This window comes from Sparus aurata, chromosome 1, assembly GCF_900880675.1.
Source record: "Sparus aurata chromosome 1, fSpaAur1.1, whole genome shotgun sequence".
NCBI lineage: Eukaryota > Metazoa > Chordata > Actinopteri > Spariformes > Sparidae > Sparus > Sparus aurata.
Window position 1 is genome coordinate 24,272,537 of NC_044187.1, and position 13,215 is coordinate 24,285,751.

The 13,215-nt window shown below is 41.2% G+C and overlaps 1 protein-coding gene across 2 annotated transcripts in view; it reads left to right on the top strand.

Moving 5' to 3' along the window:
- Positions 1-10,822, top strand: part of ube2o (ubiquitin-conjugating enzyme E2O) — a 38,598-nt gene extending 27,776 nt beyond the window's left edge. The window contains exons 15-23 of one of the 2 annotated variants that reach the window (XM_030420497.1): positions 298-387; positions 473-797; positions 2,244-2,608; positions 2,720-2,900; positions 4,142-4,278; positions 4,594-4,797; positions 5,425-5,482; positions 6,951-7,785; positions 8,146-10,822. In XM_030420497.1, coding sequence (XP_030276357.1) covers positions 298-387; positions 473-797; positions 2,244-2,608; positions 2,720-2,900; positions 4,142-4,278; positions 4,594-4,797; positions 5,425-5,482; positions 6,951-7,785; positions 8,146-8,173 — 2,223 coding nt within the window. In that variant the 3' untranslated portion in view covers positions 8,174-10,822. Of the gene's footprint in view, positions 1-297; positions 388-472; positions 798-2,243; positions 2,609-2,719; positions 2,901-4,141; positions 4,279-4,593; positions 4,798-5,424; positions 5,483-6,950 lie in introns of both variants that reach the window. The other variant, XM_030420506.1, reaches the window with a different exon arrangement.
- Positions 10,823-13,215: the final 2,393 nt, after the last annotated feature.

The window sequence follows — 13,215 nt, forward strand, 5'->3', positions numbered from 1 at the left end:
ATAAGGTTTACAAAAACTGGAATAACCACGAAAATAGGATTTATTGTCCATCCTACATCTGACCCAAATATTACCTGTTGCTAACACAATTAAATATAAACCTAAATACACAAAACCACAAAATACAAATAAAGTAGACTGGAGAACTGTATGATGTCGTAAAGCAATTAGAGAAAGAAAATGTACATTACGTAATGTACTCACAGCCTCCTACACCCTTTGAGTCCCTCTTTCAAATGTTATCACGTGTTGTTGGTTGTTGTTTATGGTTGTATTTCTTCATGCTCCGTCCGTCAGACGTCAGTTGGCCAAGTGTCTAGGGTGGATGTGAGCAGCAAAGTGGAGGTGGTGTGGGCAGATAACTCCATGACCATCGTCCTGCCACAGGTATCTCCTTGATGAAATTGAAAATCATTTTGAACATTTGTAGTGAGATGTTGGTTTCTAATGGTCTCCTAATAATCGCACACAGCACCTTTACAACGTGGAGTCTGAGATCGAGGAGACGGACTACGACTCGGTGGAAGAGACGAGCAGCGTCTTGTCCACTGAGGAGTGGGAGGATGAGAGCGACAGCTGGGAGACGGATAACGGCCTCACCACTGAGGAGGACAGCCACATCAACAATGCAGAAGCCACTGACACGGCGACCCCCACCCCCACCCCCACCGGCTCCACAGCGTTCATCATCCCCCCTCAAGAGGGCAGTAAAGTTGGTGTCACCAGCCCCACTAAAGGAGCCTCTGGAGAGGAGGGAGAGGCATCAGTGGCTGTGGCCAGTCCTGCTTCTGGAGGAGGTGGGGAGCTGAATTTGTTACATTATATTATTGTTGGTTTCAAGGTAACAGTGTCGACGCCACAGTGCAAAATGTAAATCAATCTCCTTGAATCATGTGGTGTTTATGAAGCCTTACAAAATGTTCCAGCACAATTGGGATCTTTAAGCAAGATGAGGAAGTGTTTTTTTTATATCACGGAAGTACATTTTATAAAGAAAAATGAGATCCAAAAGAAGAAAAAATACGGACAACACCCACTCAAAGATGATGAAGAACCCTTCAGACAAGCACGCAAACACAAAACACAAAGTAACTAATCATACCAGAGGAATAGAAACATTGTTACAGATATCAGGTCATCTGTCAGTTTGTTCAAGTGGAGAATACCAAAGTAACAACTAGTGCCGAACTTATGAGGTCAAGTTAGAAACCCACCACCAGACGACCTGAGTTAGTTAGGAGGTCAGAAATGTACCGTAGAGCAGAACGATAAAATGCTTTAAAGACTTTTTGTAGAATTTTGAAGTCGATTCTGTTCAGCATTAGGAGACGATGAATGAGCTGGAGTCTTCCTGTTCTTTGTCTTCAGTTAAATTACACCAGTTTGACATGTTAAATGTTAAGTGGTATTCTCTGTTTTTCTTATTATTAACAAATTACATGAAAAGACCTAAACCAAAAATTAGCTGATCATTTAAAAAAAGTAGCTCATGTGTAGCCAAAACCTGATATAGTTTATTCCCTTTGTGCCTTAGAGCTCCAATGTTATCCAAAAACAATTAAAAAACCATAAGTGATCGACACTGCTGCACTAATTTACCTACTTCATAATGAACATTCGCATTGTGATTTATTTTGAGTCAGTCCCACATTAACCGTTCTGCAGCTGTAAATACTCACAAGAGCACCGAGCTGAAAATAGAACCCAAACAAATGCACTTTTGTCTCCTTCTTGGTTAATGTTTGCCAAGAACTACTTATGGTACTTCCTTAAAACTTATCATGAAATCCCTGAGTGCTAAATGATCATGAGACCACCAACATGCAGAGAAGTAGCACAGTACTGAGGAATAAACCAACACTAGAACTGTAATGATTAGTCATGAGGAAGATGAGAAGTGCATTCAATCGTGAAAATAATCAGTTAGATTAATCGATAAAGAAAATTGTTGGTTGCAGCCCTATCTAACACATTGTTGATTTTGGTCTTTTTATGGGATTTTCTGACAATAACAGAAAATCAGGTCTTGTTAAGGTAAGTTTACAGCATTGACTGACTGAAGGTTTTCTGGATGGGACCACGATGACTGAAGGTGATCCTGATTTTGAGAATAATCAATAAATAATTTTTACCACCAAAACAGTCATCCATGGGATTCAAACTTGATTAATATCACAGAAAAGTTTGGTGTCCTCTTTGACATATTTGTATTTATACTTATAAATTCTGCCTACTCACCATAGGAACCACTCCAGGAGCGGTCAACGGAGCAGAGAAGCCCAGTAAAGATGGTGCCTCTCGGGGCTTCAGGGAGTTGAAAGAGGCCTTGAAAATACTCGAGAGCCTGAAGAACATGACTGTGGAGCAGCTGTGGACCGGCGGTTCACCAACCTCTCCGACCTCGGCCGAACCCGCCTCCACAGCTCACGTAGCGGCTTCTGTCACGCCCACAGCCCCTGAGAAACCGACCAAGGAAAAACGCTTCCTGGATGACATCAAGAAGCTGCAGGAGAACTTGAGGAAGACGCTGGACAATGTGGCCATCGTCGAGGAGGAGAAGATGGAGGCTGTGGTAGAGGCAGGAGGGAGTGGAGCAACAGGGACAGAGGTAGGTCTGTCAGCAACGTTTGGGTGCAATGTTTGCCAATCCAAATCAATCAAGCAGTAAACATGTGCTGCATTTTGACATTTTCTTACCTGCTGGTCTTTTGCTGTTCAGGCAGAACGAGTTGGAGAGGAAAAGCCCCAGCAGGAGCCGCAGACACCGGTGGGAGGACAGGAATGGCCCAGCGAGTTCCTCAGCGACACACCTGTACTGTGCCAACAGAGTGGTGGCAAGCCTGGCGTCACCTTCACCAGTGCCAAAGGAGAGGTGTTCTCTGTGCTGGAGTGGGCACCAGGTGAGAAAAGGGAGAACCCAATGAACCCTTTTCTTCTCTTCCCCCTTTCTTTTCATCTTTCTGTCCCTCTGTCCATCTGTTCCTTCTTCTTCAAACCTTCCCCTGATCTCATTTGATTTAATTTTCACATTGCATTCTTTCTTCCTGAAAGTCTTTGTCTGTCTGTTTAATTGGATACATGAAGTGCAAATCCAGAAATGTTTCCATTCCATTCATTTCTCAGAGTAATGCACGGATCTTGATGAATGAAATCAGACATATTTAGGTTGCTAATTTCTACGAGTGAGGACAACTCGATGCAGATCCAAATAAAAAATCTGCATGTAGCAGATTTGACTATGTTTTATTTGATACTGAATCAGACTCGGTTGAAGTGAAGGGGGAGATTGGGCCTTGGCAGAGGTATACGCTCTACTGAGTGCCATTCTGGCTTACTTTCGAATCTCCTAGTGAGGTTTTGGAATAGGGCTTTGAATGTCTGTTGTATTTTATCATGACATCACCCTTAAAAAATGTTTTATTATATTTCCCCGTTAATACAGGTGTGTCATGCAAGCAGGAGAGACAACTGTCGTTTTTATTTGTCTTTTTTTCACCACATGCTCTAGAGTTATTGGAAGTTATTGGAGAAATCTTAGACAGCCAGCAGTGATTAATTCTACAAATAATATATTGCTAATAATGGAATAAATTGCAGTGTAATCTTTATCTGCAACCGTGCAGAAATATTTTGTTTGAGCTCAATAAATAGACATGCAAACAAAAAAAAATGTGCAGCACTGAAATGTTGGTGTAGGATTTGAATGTCAGTGTTATGAATGAACCTTGTGCTTCAATTTATCATCTCATCCATTTTGTGTTGTAGGAGCTGATATGAAACAAAGACTGACAGTAAAGTGCAGACATATACCTCAAACTTAACATGACGTTTTGTCACTAAAACCTGTCACTGTAACTTGAGAGGGAGTTTATGTTAAATTCCCCCAATCTGCTTCTAAACTGGAAACAATCTATACAATATAAGACAACACAAACGCATCACTCTCATTTCTTTATTACTATGAGTGGCAGTGGCTGCCTCCAATTTCCATCAAGTAATCACACTCATCCGTCACATGCAATCTTCCTTTATCGTGAGGAATTCCCTGCCCACACAGCTGAAGTCGGATTTGTAAGCTTTCTATTTCTATTTTGCTATTCAATCACCATCTGTCTGTCTCCACTCTCTGTCTCTCTAATAGACACGCACTCCTTTAAGAAAATGGAGTTTCAGCCGGCGGAGGCAAAAAAGTTCTTCAGCACAGTGAGGAAGGAAATGGCTCTTCTGGCAACGTCGCTGCCGGACGGCATCATGGTCAAAACGTTTGAAGATCGCATGGTGGGTTTTTTGTCATTATAATAGAAATAAATAAATCGTCTACCGATTATTTTTTTCTAAATTATATTTTTACTGCTACTAATTGATAAAAACTTGCATCAATCACTGCTAGAATTTACAATTAACAACACAGAACGCAGCAGGGATTCATGGGAAACAGAGTATTAATGTTTTAAAAGCGCTCATTAGTAACAACCTTCAAATAGAAGATGGAAGCTGCCAGTCCTGATGATGTACTATTGTATTCCTCGACAGTTACCTCAGTGCAACAAATCAGACTGCATACATCATAAAACATGTCTGTCTTCGACACAGGACCTGTTCTCCGCTCTGATCAAAGGGCCGACTCGTACGCCCTACGAGGACGGTCTCTTCCTGTTTGACATCCAGCTGCCAAACATCTACCCAGCTGTGCCGCCTCTGTTTCGCTACCTGTCGCAATGCAGCGGCCGCCTCAATCCCAACCTGTACGACAACGGCAAGGTCTGCGTCAGCCTGCTGGGCACCTGGATTGGAAAGGTGAATTCTGTTTTTCAGGTTTATGTGTACACAGGTATGATGTAAAGTACAATAACAACCTGCCTTGTTACAAAACAGGTGTTGACTTGTGTAAGGCCTGCATAATAGTTGGAAAAAGTTGTATAAAGGCTAAGCTGCATTGTGGGTAATGTAGGAGCCAAATTTTAAACTGCAGTCTACTCTCCTGTAACACTGTTGGACTACTGGGGATGGATGGATGGATATTTTTCAGAATGTTCCATCATTTATAGACATTAGAGGATTGATTTGAATCAAACATGAATGAATAATGTGTAATCATTAGTTGCAGGACATCATTTTTATGGCAGCCCACTCAAGCTGCTTTACTGCTTCTGGGAAGCCTCGCACAAAACTGCAGCTGCTGCAACCACACATTCAGTTAATTCACATGTTGGAACTTAAATGATGCTTTGAGTGGACTTTCAAGGTAAGCATTGTAAAAGATTACAGAATTGCCAATTACTTACAGTGGCTGTAGAAGTGAACATGGTACCATCTACAGTACAGAGCAGACTGTGTGTACCCATTGTAAATATAGTCAAGGTCTATCAGTGCTTTTCTAAAGAATTCAGCAGATTTTTAAATTAAATTTTTTGTGTTTCACAGGGCACCGAGAGATGGACCAGCAAGTCAAGTCTGCTGCAAGTCCTTATCTCCATACAAGGTTGGCACACACACACACACACACACACACACACACACCCCTCTCTTCTCCGCAGCACGAAAATGTTTTATTCATGTGTTCATTTGCTCAGAAAGGCTCAGAGTGCAGTGTCGCAAACAGTCATTCAACTAAATGTATCTGCCTCACACATACACAGTACACTACTTCCATAAAAGCTATTTTTCATAAAACATCTGGCCCGCTAGACAAGTCTAGAGATTAATTCACTTTTAACGTTGAAACAAATCAAAATGAATAAAGCAGTGTTCACTGAAGAGCATTTTGTCATCTCTTCACCAGATTTTGGTTAAAAGTCCTCCTACACACAGTCAAACAACCACTCTAAACCAACTGGTGCTTTTTGTTAGCTTGACTGGTTTTGAATTGGCTCAAATGGAACAAAATAGATTTTGTACTATCATAAATCCAAATGAAAGGAAAAGGGAACAGCTCGCTACTTTTGTCTGCTGAATATCATGACGGCATGTAGCTACTAACATTAGATTGGCTTTTAAAGGTTGTATCTTGGATTTAATAACATTGTTTATATTAATCTATATCAATCAACTTTATATAGGCAAAACAGTACAGCACATTTGAAATGCAGGACAAAAGAAAGCAGTCATAAACAATAAAGAATTGAATCAAATAGAATACTAATTGAGAAAGACAAATGATATTCAGAAATAGTTGTAGTGCAGTTACAGTGTGGTATACATTGTAAGTTGCCCTAAAAGCAACAAAGGATATTAAGGTTCATTTGACAAACCAATCAATCTAGTCTCAAGGTTCATTTATTACCACAAAAACACATGAAACCTGCGTGAAGTCTGGTACCAGGAAGAGACTTCTAACTGAGGCCTTGAAGTCTGCACCATTTTCTTCTATTTTTTTTAAACACAAGATAATTAAAAAGATCAGTTATGATTTACCTACAGTACTTTGAAAAAACTCAAACCTAAAAAAAATGCCAAGCCTAACACTGAGATGAGATTATTATTTAAATGTGGATCATGAAGAATGAAGCGCATGTGCTGCAGCACAAGCTGTAGTGTCACATTACTGAACAACATACAAACAGAACTCAGGTTATGATGAGGGAGTAAATGTGGGTGTCATCAGCATGAGGAGGGTAATGATTACAGAGGCTTTTGCTAAAATGTACATGCCTTGCACTGAAGCTTAAAGTTCTACCGTTAACATGGAGACAGCAAATGCCATTGTAGTTTAAATTACGTGATGCTGCCCTAACCCCCATCCAGCAGGTTTTAATCTGAGAAAGTTTTTAAAGTATATCACTGCAGCTAAAAATGATTCTCTTGAATGACTGACATAAACTTTCAAACTGTTTTCACAATTGATATCTGGACTGTTGTCTATGAGTTTTTAGGTTTTTTTTCTCAGGAACTCTGCTTTGAAACTAATTTTCTCATCAACTTTAACTCAAACACCCACTGTCTTTCTGCAGGCCTTATCCTCGTCAATGAGCCTTATTATAACGAGGCCGGCTTTGACAGTGACCGCGGCCTACAGGAAGGATATGAGAACAGCCGCTGCTACAATGAGATGGCCCTGATCAAGATGGTCCAGTCCATGACACAGCTCCTCCAGAACTCTGTGGAGGTCTTCAAACAGGAGATCCAGGAGCACTTTACTTCCAACGGCTGGCGGCTCGTCCACCGTTTGGATGCCTGGCTGGAGCTGAATGATGCTACTGAGAGGGGTCACGCAGCACACGTGTCCTCCAGGGCTCATCACTCAAAAGACCGGTCTGTAGAGCCTCTGGACGAACAGGTGCCCCTGGGATCAGGTCCTGTGGCGGTGGCCCACAGCAGCCCCAGCAAGCCTGGGGAGGAGGCAGTAACGGGAACAGGGGTGAGCAGTATTATGGAGGAGGAGCTGGAGGATTCAGGGCTGAGCCCCTCCACTACAGCGGCCACTCAGCAGGAGATGAGCCAGAACTCAGACTGCGACAGCAGCACCCTGGGGAACACCTCTCTGGCTGGTGAAAACAGGGGCAGCTCGGCAGTCCCTGGCTCCATAGTCCGCAGTGGGGCGTCAGAATCAGGTTCAGCCACAGTTAGTGGAGGAGGAGTGGGCTCCACAGGAAGCCAGCCAGTGGTGCGACCAAAGAAACGGAGAAAGAGCTACAGGAGTTTCCTCCCAGAGGGCAGCGGCTACCCAGACATCGGCTTCCCACTCTTCCCGCTCTCTAAAGGGTTCGTGAAGAGCGTCCGAGGTGTGCTGCTGCAGTACCGAGCTGCGCTGGCCGCTGCTGGCATCACTGAGCACACAGAGGACAAGTAAGTGCCTCCTCACCTTCCCCAACACACCTCTGCACTGTTCCCTGCTCTGTTCCTCATTCTCTTCTACCTTCTCATCTGCCTCAAGCTGTAGAGGAGGATCCATTACTTGTTGTCAGGGTGGCCTTTTCAGTCGCCTGTACCCCTGTCCAGAGCTGCACTGTGCCCCAGCACTGCCCACATTTTTGCCCTTTTCCTACATTTCTTAGTCTGTACTGCTCCTGCTGCCCTGATCTTCGCATTTCCCACCCATAATCCCTGTCGATCAAACCAGGACTGATGGAGAGCGGCATCTCCGAACAGGAGAGTGAGCAGGTTCTGGTTTGGATATGACTTCATGATGTTTTTGTTCTCCCTCAGTGTCTCTGCAGATGAGTGTGATGAATAAGCATGGACTTCACTAAAACCAACGAGAGCTACCCGGTCACATAGGAACCCTCATCTGTTCATGGACGCAGGTAAAAACACGTGGAGGCAATGTTTCTCATTTGGCCTCAGTGGAAGTTGTGTGGATGCAAAAAGTACTGAAAATCAGTGCCATGAACCCTCCTCCACCCTCCTCATCCACCTAGCCTCTGGTGGCATTTGCTGGATAACCACTCAGCTGTCTCAATCAGTCTGACTCGTGGTCGTCGCTGTATTTTGGGACGAGGCCTCAGACGGCCGGGCTCCATTGGGAAAAACTGCAACACCCAGCTTTCTTGGCTGATGCGGCTATCTGTAGCACTACTGATACTATCGCTGTACCATCCTGCACTACAACACAAGAATGGACAATCTGGTCTGGGAGAGTAACACCGTATAAACAGACTGACAAGGAGGATTCTTATTCAATAAAAATCACTGGTTGTACGGATTCTGCCAAATTTTCTCTGTCCACAAACACACAAATATCCAAGTAGAACGTACTGAATGTCAGTAAAACTGCCAACCACAACAGCTTTGCCACTTCTTCCAAGACACTTGCTGGTATTTTCCTCGGCCAGTCGCTCACACTGAACCACGCAGCAAACATCGAGTGACTAAGTTTACATGCGAATCACCTCCTGAGTTCAGACCGCTGTAGCCGTTTTGTGCGTAGAGGGGCCAGACAGTCAGCTGGCTCTTTGTGAAGCTAAACACAGCTGCCGCCTCCACATACAAAAGTTCAGTTCACTTTCTGTAGAATTTTGCAACGTTTTTCGATCACCAAAATGAGACCCGTGCTTTGGTGTTTTGACGCATTTGGTGTTGTTTTACTCACAGAGCCTGAACTGCCGGGTTTAGGGGTGATCCCACATCACTGCAAATGACACAGTTTAAATAATAGACAAAAAAAAAAAACGAAAAAAAACAAAACAAAAAAAACATACAGCATCCATTCCTTCATCTCATGTCAACATGTTGCCTTACTTGAATCGTTCTTAATGATCTCAGACCATTGTGTGCAGAGCTGCTTGTGTCATGCTTTAGACATTAACCTACACAGGCAGAGACACACACACACTAAAAACCACTAAAACCCTGTTCCAGTGTTTTCCTCTTTAATAGTGCAGATCTCTAATCAGTTTCCTACTTTATCAGTTCTTTAACATGACTTGCTCACACTTTCCTCTCTAAATTGCACGTGCAGAGTTTGATAACATCAGAATACGAACAACAGTGAGTGTGATGCTGAAGGTTTGTTTATATAATTATTTTAGCTTGATTGCTATTTTCTGCTGTTCGATGTTTTCCTCGACTTGAGCGTCTTATCCAACGAATGTGACTGCTGAGCCCACTGATGAGAGAAAATTACACAAATTACCGCACGCACACAAAACTAAAGCTCATCACACACATTCAGTCTGGTTTAAGGTTTTACTAACCAAGTTACCCTGAAACTATCTTCTTTGCCACAGATTGTTGTGAAAGAAACTCACCTTTGGGTCCAATTGTGCTTCCTCTGGAAATCAAAGCAGTCTTTGTTTACATAACTGCATCCCACCTCAAACTTTTTTTTTTTCTTCTTTTCGAGATATTAATCACATGCTAATAATTGTTATAATGATTCCAACACAGGTCAGACAACCTCCCTTGTGCTTGCTTCTAATCTGTGAAATAAACAAGAAAGCCTTGGCTGACTGGTGTTTTACTTGAACAAAGATGCTGAAGAGTGTTTCTGAATGAGAGAGAGTGAGACGGAGAGAGGGCACTGTGCCATTGTTATACTATGAGTGATGGAAGAGGATAAAAACCACGAGCCAAGAGTTGCTGCGTTTTAAAAGAAACTTCACTTTAAAAAAGAAAATCTGAATAAGGGTATTTTGCTTTGTCTTCCATTTCCCCCCTGAAAACTGGCATTCCACTGTGTCCTCTCCCTGGATTTTACTCCCCTGTCGTTATTTCGCTGCCTTTAACGCCACAGAGGAGGATGTGTTGTGTAGCCTTGTTTGCTTTTTCTACCTTTTTTTCTTCTTTTTTTTCTCTCTCCTCCACATGCTGCTGTTTGTAAAATGTCACCTGAACGATTCTTGGTGGAACGTGTATGAAATGGTCGTAAGGGTGCCGAGAGTTGAGGGGTGACATTGTCGCTCCATCTTATTTGTCAACAGTCGCAGAAACAGAAAATGTGAAGCTATCGCGCTAGATCTCGAAGCAGAAAAATCTGGCAGGATATCAAGCACATGATGCTATGTACAATTTTCTGTGTATGTGTGTATATTACTCAGATTTAAACCATTATTATTATTATTATTATTATTATTATTATTATTATTATTGTTATTATTATTACTGCAAGAAATTTGTTTTTCCAGCCAAAGCATGTAACATGTTGCTTTAAGCCTTTTGAATGGGCTACACACAAGACTTGACTGTACGATGTCTACATTTCCACAGTGGCCTGTTATTGATATATTAAAAAAAGAACAAATAAAGTTATGATTTGTAGCCTGATTCCCTCTGTACAGATGTCATGACTATATTGAAATATATAAATACATACAGTATATATTTAACACAACACTTGAGTTCTAACAAGTCACGTGGATGCTTGGGGCATATATGTTCAAACTGCTGAGTGTGTAACTGTACTTTCATTTTTCATTTTTTTTTTTTTTTAATGGTTTACTTTTGTTGCGTTAAGACGACTGTATAGTGGTGTATTAAACTTTGCGAGCAGTACCATAGTACCATTGTGCCTTTTATTTATTTGGATCCCTGTTTTTCCTCAGGAGGATGTTAAATGTGAAGGACTTGACCTGTCAAAATCAGAAAAGTATAATGGCTCAATGAGTAAATTAAATGCACAGAAAAATGAATTAAAAAAATAGATATGAATAGATATTTCTGCTTCAATATGCCTCTATATTTATTTGTTTGTATTGAATAGTTAAATTATTGAAAAGGAAAATAAATTTGGAGGCAAATTAAAGCACAAATATTTATTTGTCACATTTCAAAAGTTAAGTAATGGCTACACTAATTCATTCACTGAGCAATTGATACATGTGTTATTTTCTATTTAATTAATACAAAAAATACATTTCATTAAAAGACCTAAAACCAACAACAGGTTGTTCCCATGCAGATGAAGCCCAACATAGTTTATTCTCCTCATCCGTAACACTCCATTGTTCCAAAAACCTGTTATGAATCACATCAGTGAGCCGCGCTGTTGCACTGGATGAAATTTCCTTCATTGTGATGGACACGCAGTTTAATTTATCATACACACACCTACGGGGAACACCAAAAGTCTATTCATCCACAGCTGAAAATAGTCCCAACAATGACACTGTTTACCTTGTTTGAGTAGTGTTTGTGACAAACTGAAGCTGCTGAGCCTTCTTAAACTTGGGTATGTATTTTTGATTTGTTGTTAAAGATTTACATCTTCAGTGGGAAGTAATGAACTTTTAAAAGTATCTGATAATAAATCTACTTCAGAATAAGGTTACCCAAGAAGGAAACTTATCTATTCAGCCCCATGTCCGGTAATAGTCCAGAGAAGTTTCATAGTCAAAACATTTCTGGAGCTTCACAGCAAAACAGCGTTGCAGCATTCTCCTAAACAACTTAAATAAATGGGGAATAGTTTAAACTTTAGAGTTTTTTAAGCTGAGATCTACACTGTAGCTGTTGGATGAACTGATCTTTTAAGTATGAAACACAAAACTAAATTATGTATACTATGGTTCCACCAATTATCGGCCTGGTTGATTATTGAATCCAATATCCAGTTAGTTTACTGAACACATGGAAAAAGGTTATTGTTTACATATCTCTTCTATCAAGACCTGGTACAGGATAACAGATTCAACAAAGGGAAACATGAATTCTGGATTCTTTCAGTCCACTACATCTGTTTTTCTGAGCCTTAATATAACAATTTGCAGCTTTTTTGCCTCAATTTGTACACTCAGGAATGTGACACTGTTTGAGCACCATTTTGTTTGGACCTTTTTAATTCCGAGGGAACGATTTTGGTTTCAGCACCAGAATGCAGAAACAGCAGACGGGTTGTTTCTTTCATCATATTTATTCTTCAATCAAAAACACTCGAGCAGAATGTTTGATTTGATCATAGAAAATTACAGACATTTGTCTAAAATGGAAAAATAGATCTCTGAAATAAAGAATCATTCAATCTTCAGTGTGCAAGAAAAAAAATAAAAAGTTCCCTTCACCATAAACATTTAAACACAAAGACAACAACAGTCGAGAAGCAGCAGGTCGAGACATAAACGGCAAATCAACATTGAGACCAACATTCCTTTCATCAGAGGAATATACATCAGGTCCTTCATCACCTAAAGACCTTCAGTACAGGAAGGCTGTCGCTCCAGTTTCTCCTTAATGAAAATAAATGTCAAAGATCTCTCCAGTAACTGATGAAAAGGTGGCACTATGGCGTCGGTAACAGTTTCCATATGTTTAAATGTTGGGATGCAGGTTCGATGCCACAAAGATAGATGCTTTCTTTTGACTTCAGTTTGTCTAAACTGTCTGCTCCTCCGAGTTCTTCAGAGTTTTTTTTTTTAGAAAATTGATGGTGTGAAAAGAAGTGAGTTTTTCAAAGAATTCAGCCAGCAGCAAAATGAGAAATGAGTGCACCACCCTGTTCAAACCACCAGGAGGCAGCACAATCAAGGCACATCAAACAGTTATAAGGACCACTGCATCACTCACAAGAATCCTGACTTTGCATAGGAAAAAAAACCCCAAAAATGTATGAAAGTGGTCTCGGTCAGTAGCACCTTTTTTGTGTTTACATCCTTTTAATTTGCTCTTTAAGTACTGCTGGCCCCAAGAAATTGCCAGCAGGAAAAAACTCTCTTTGGGTAGCAAGAAAACATAGGTTTATTTTGAAGGGGCCTGGGAACACTATCAGATGTGCAGCACGTTCTGCAGTCAGTAAATCTTTCTGTGCCATCAGGTTTTTGGTGCTACAGACCACATTCCCCCCTA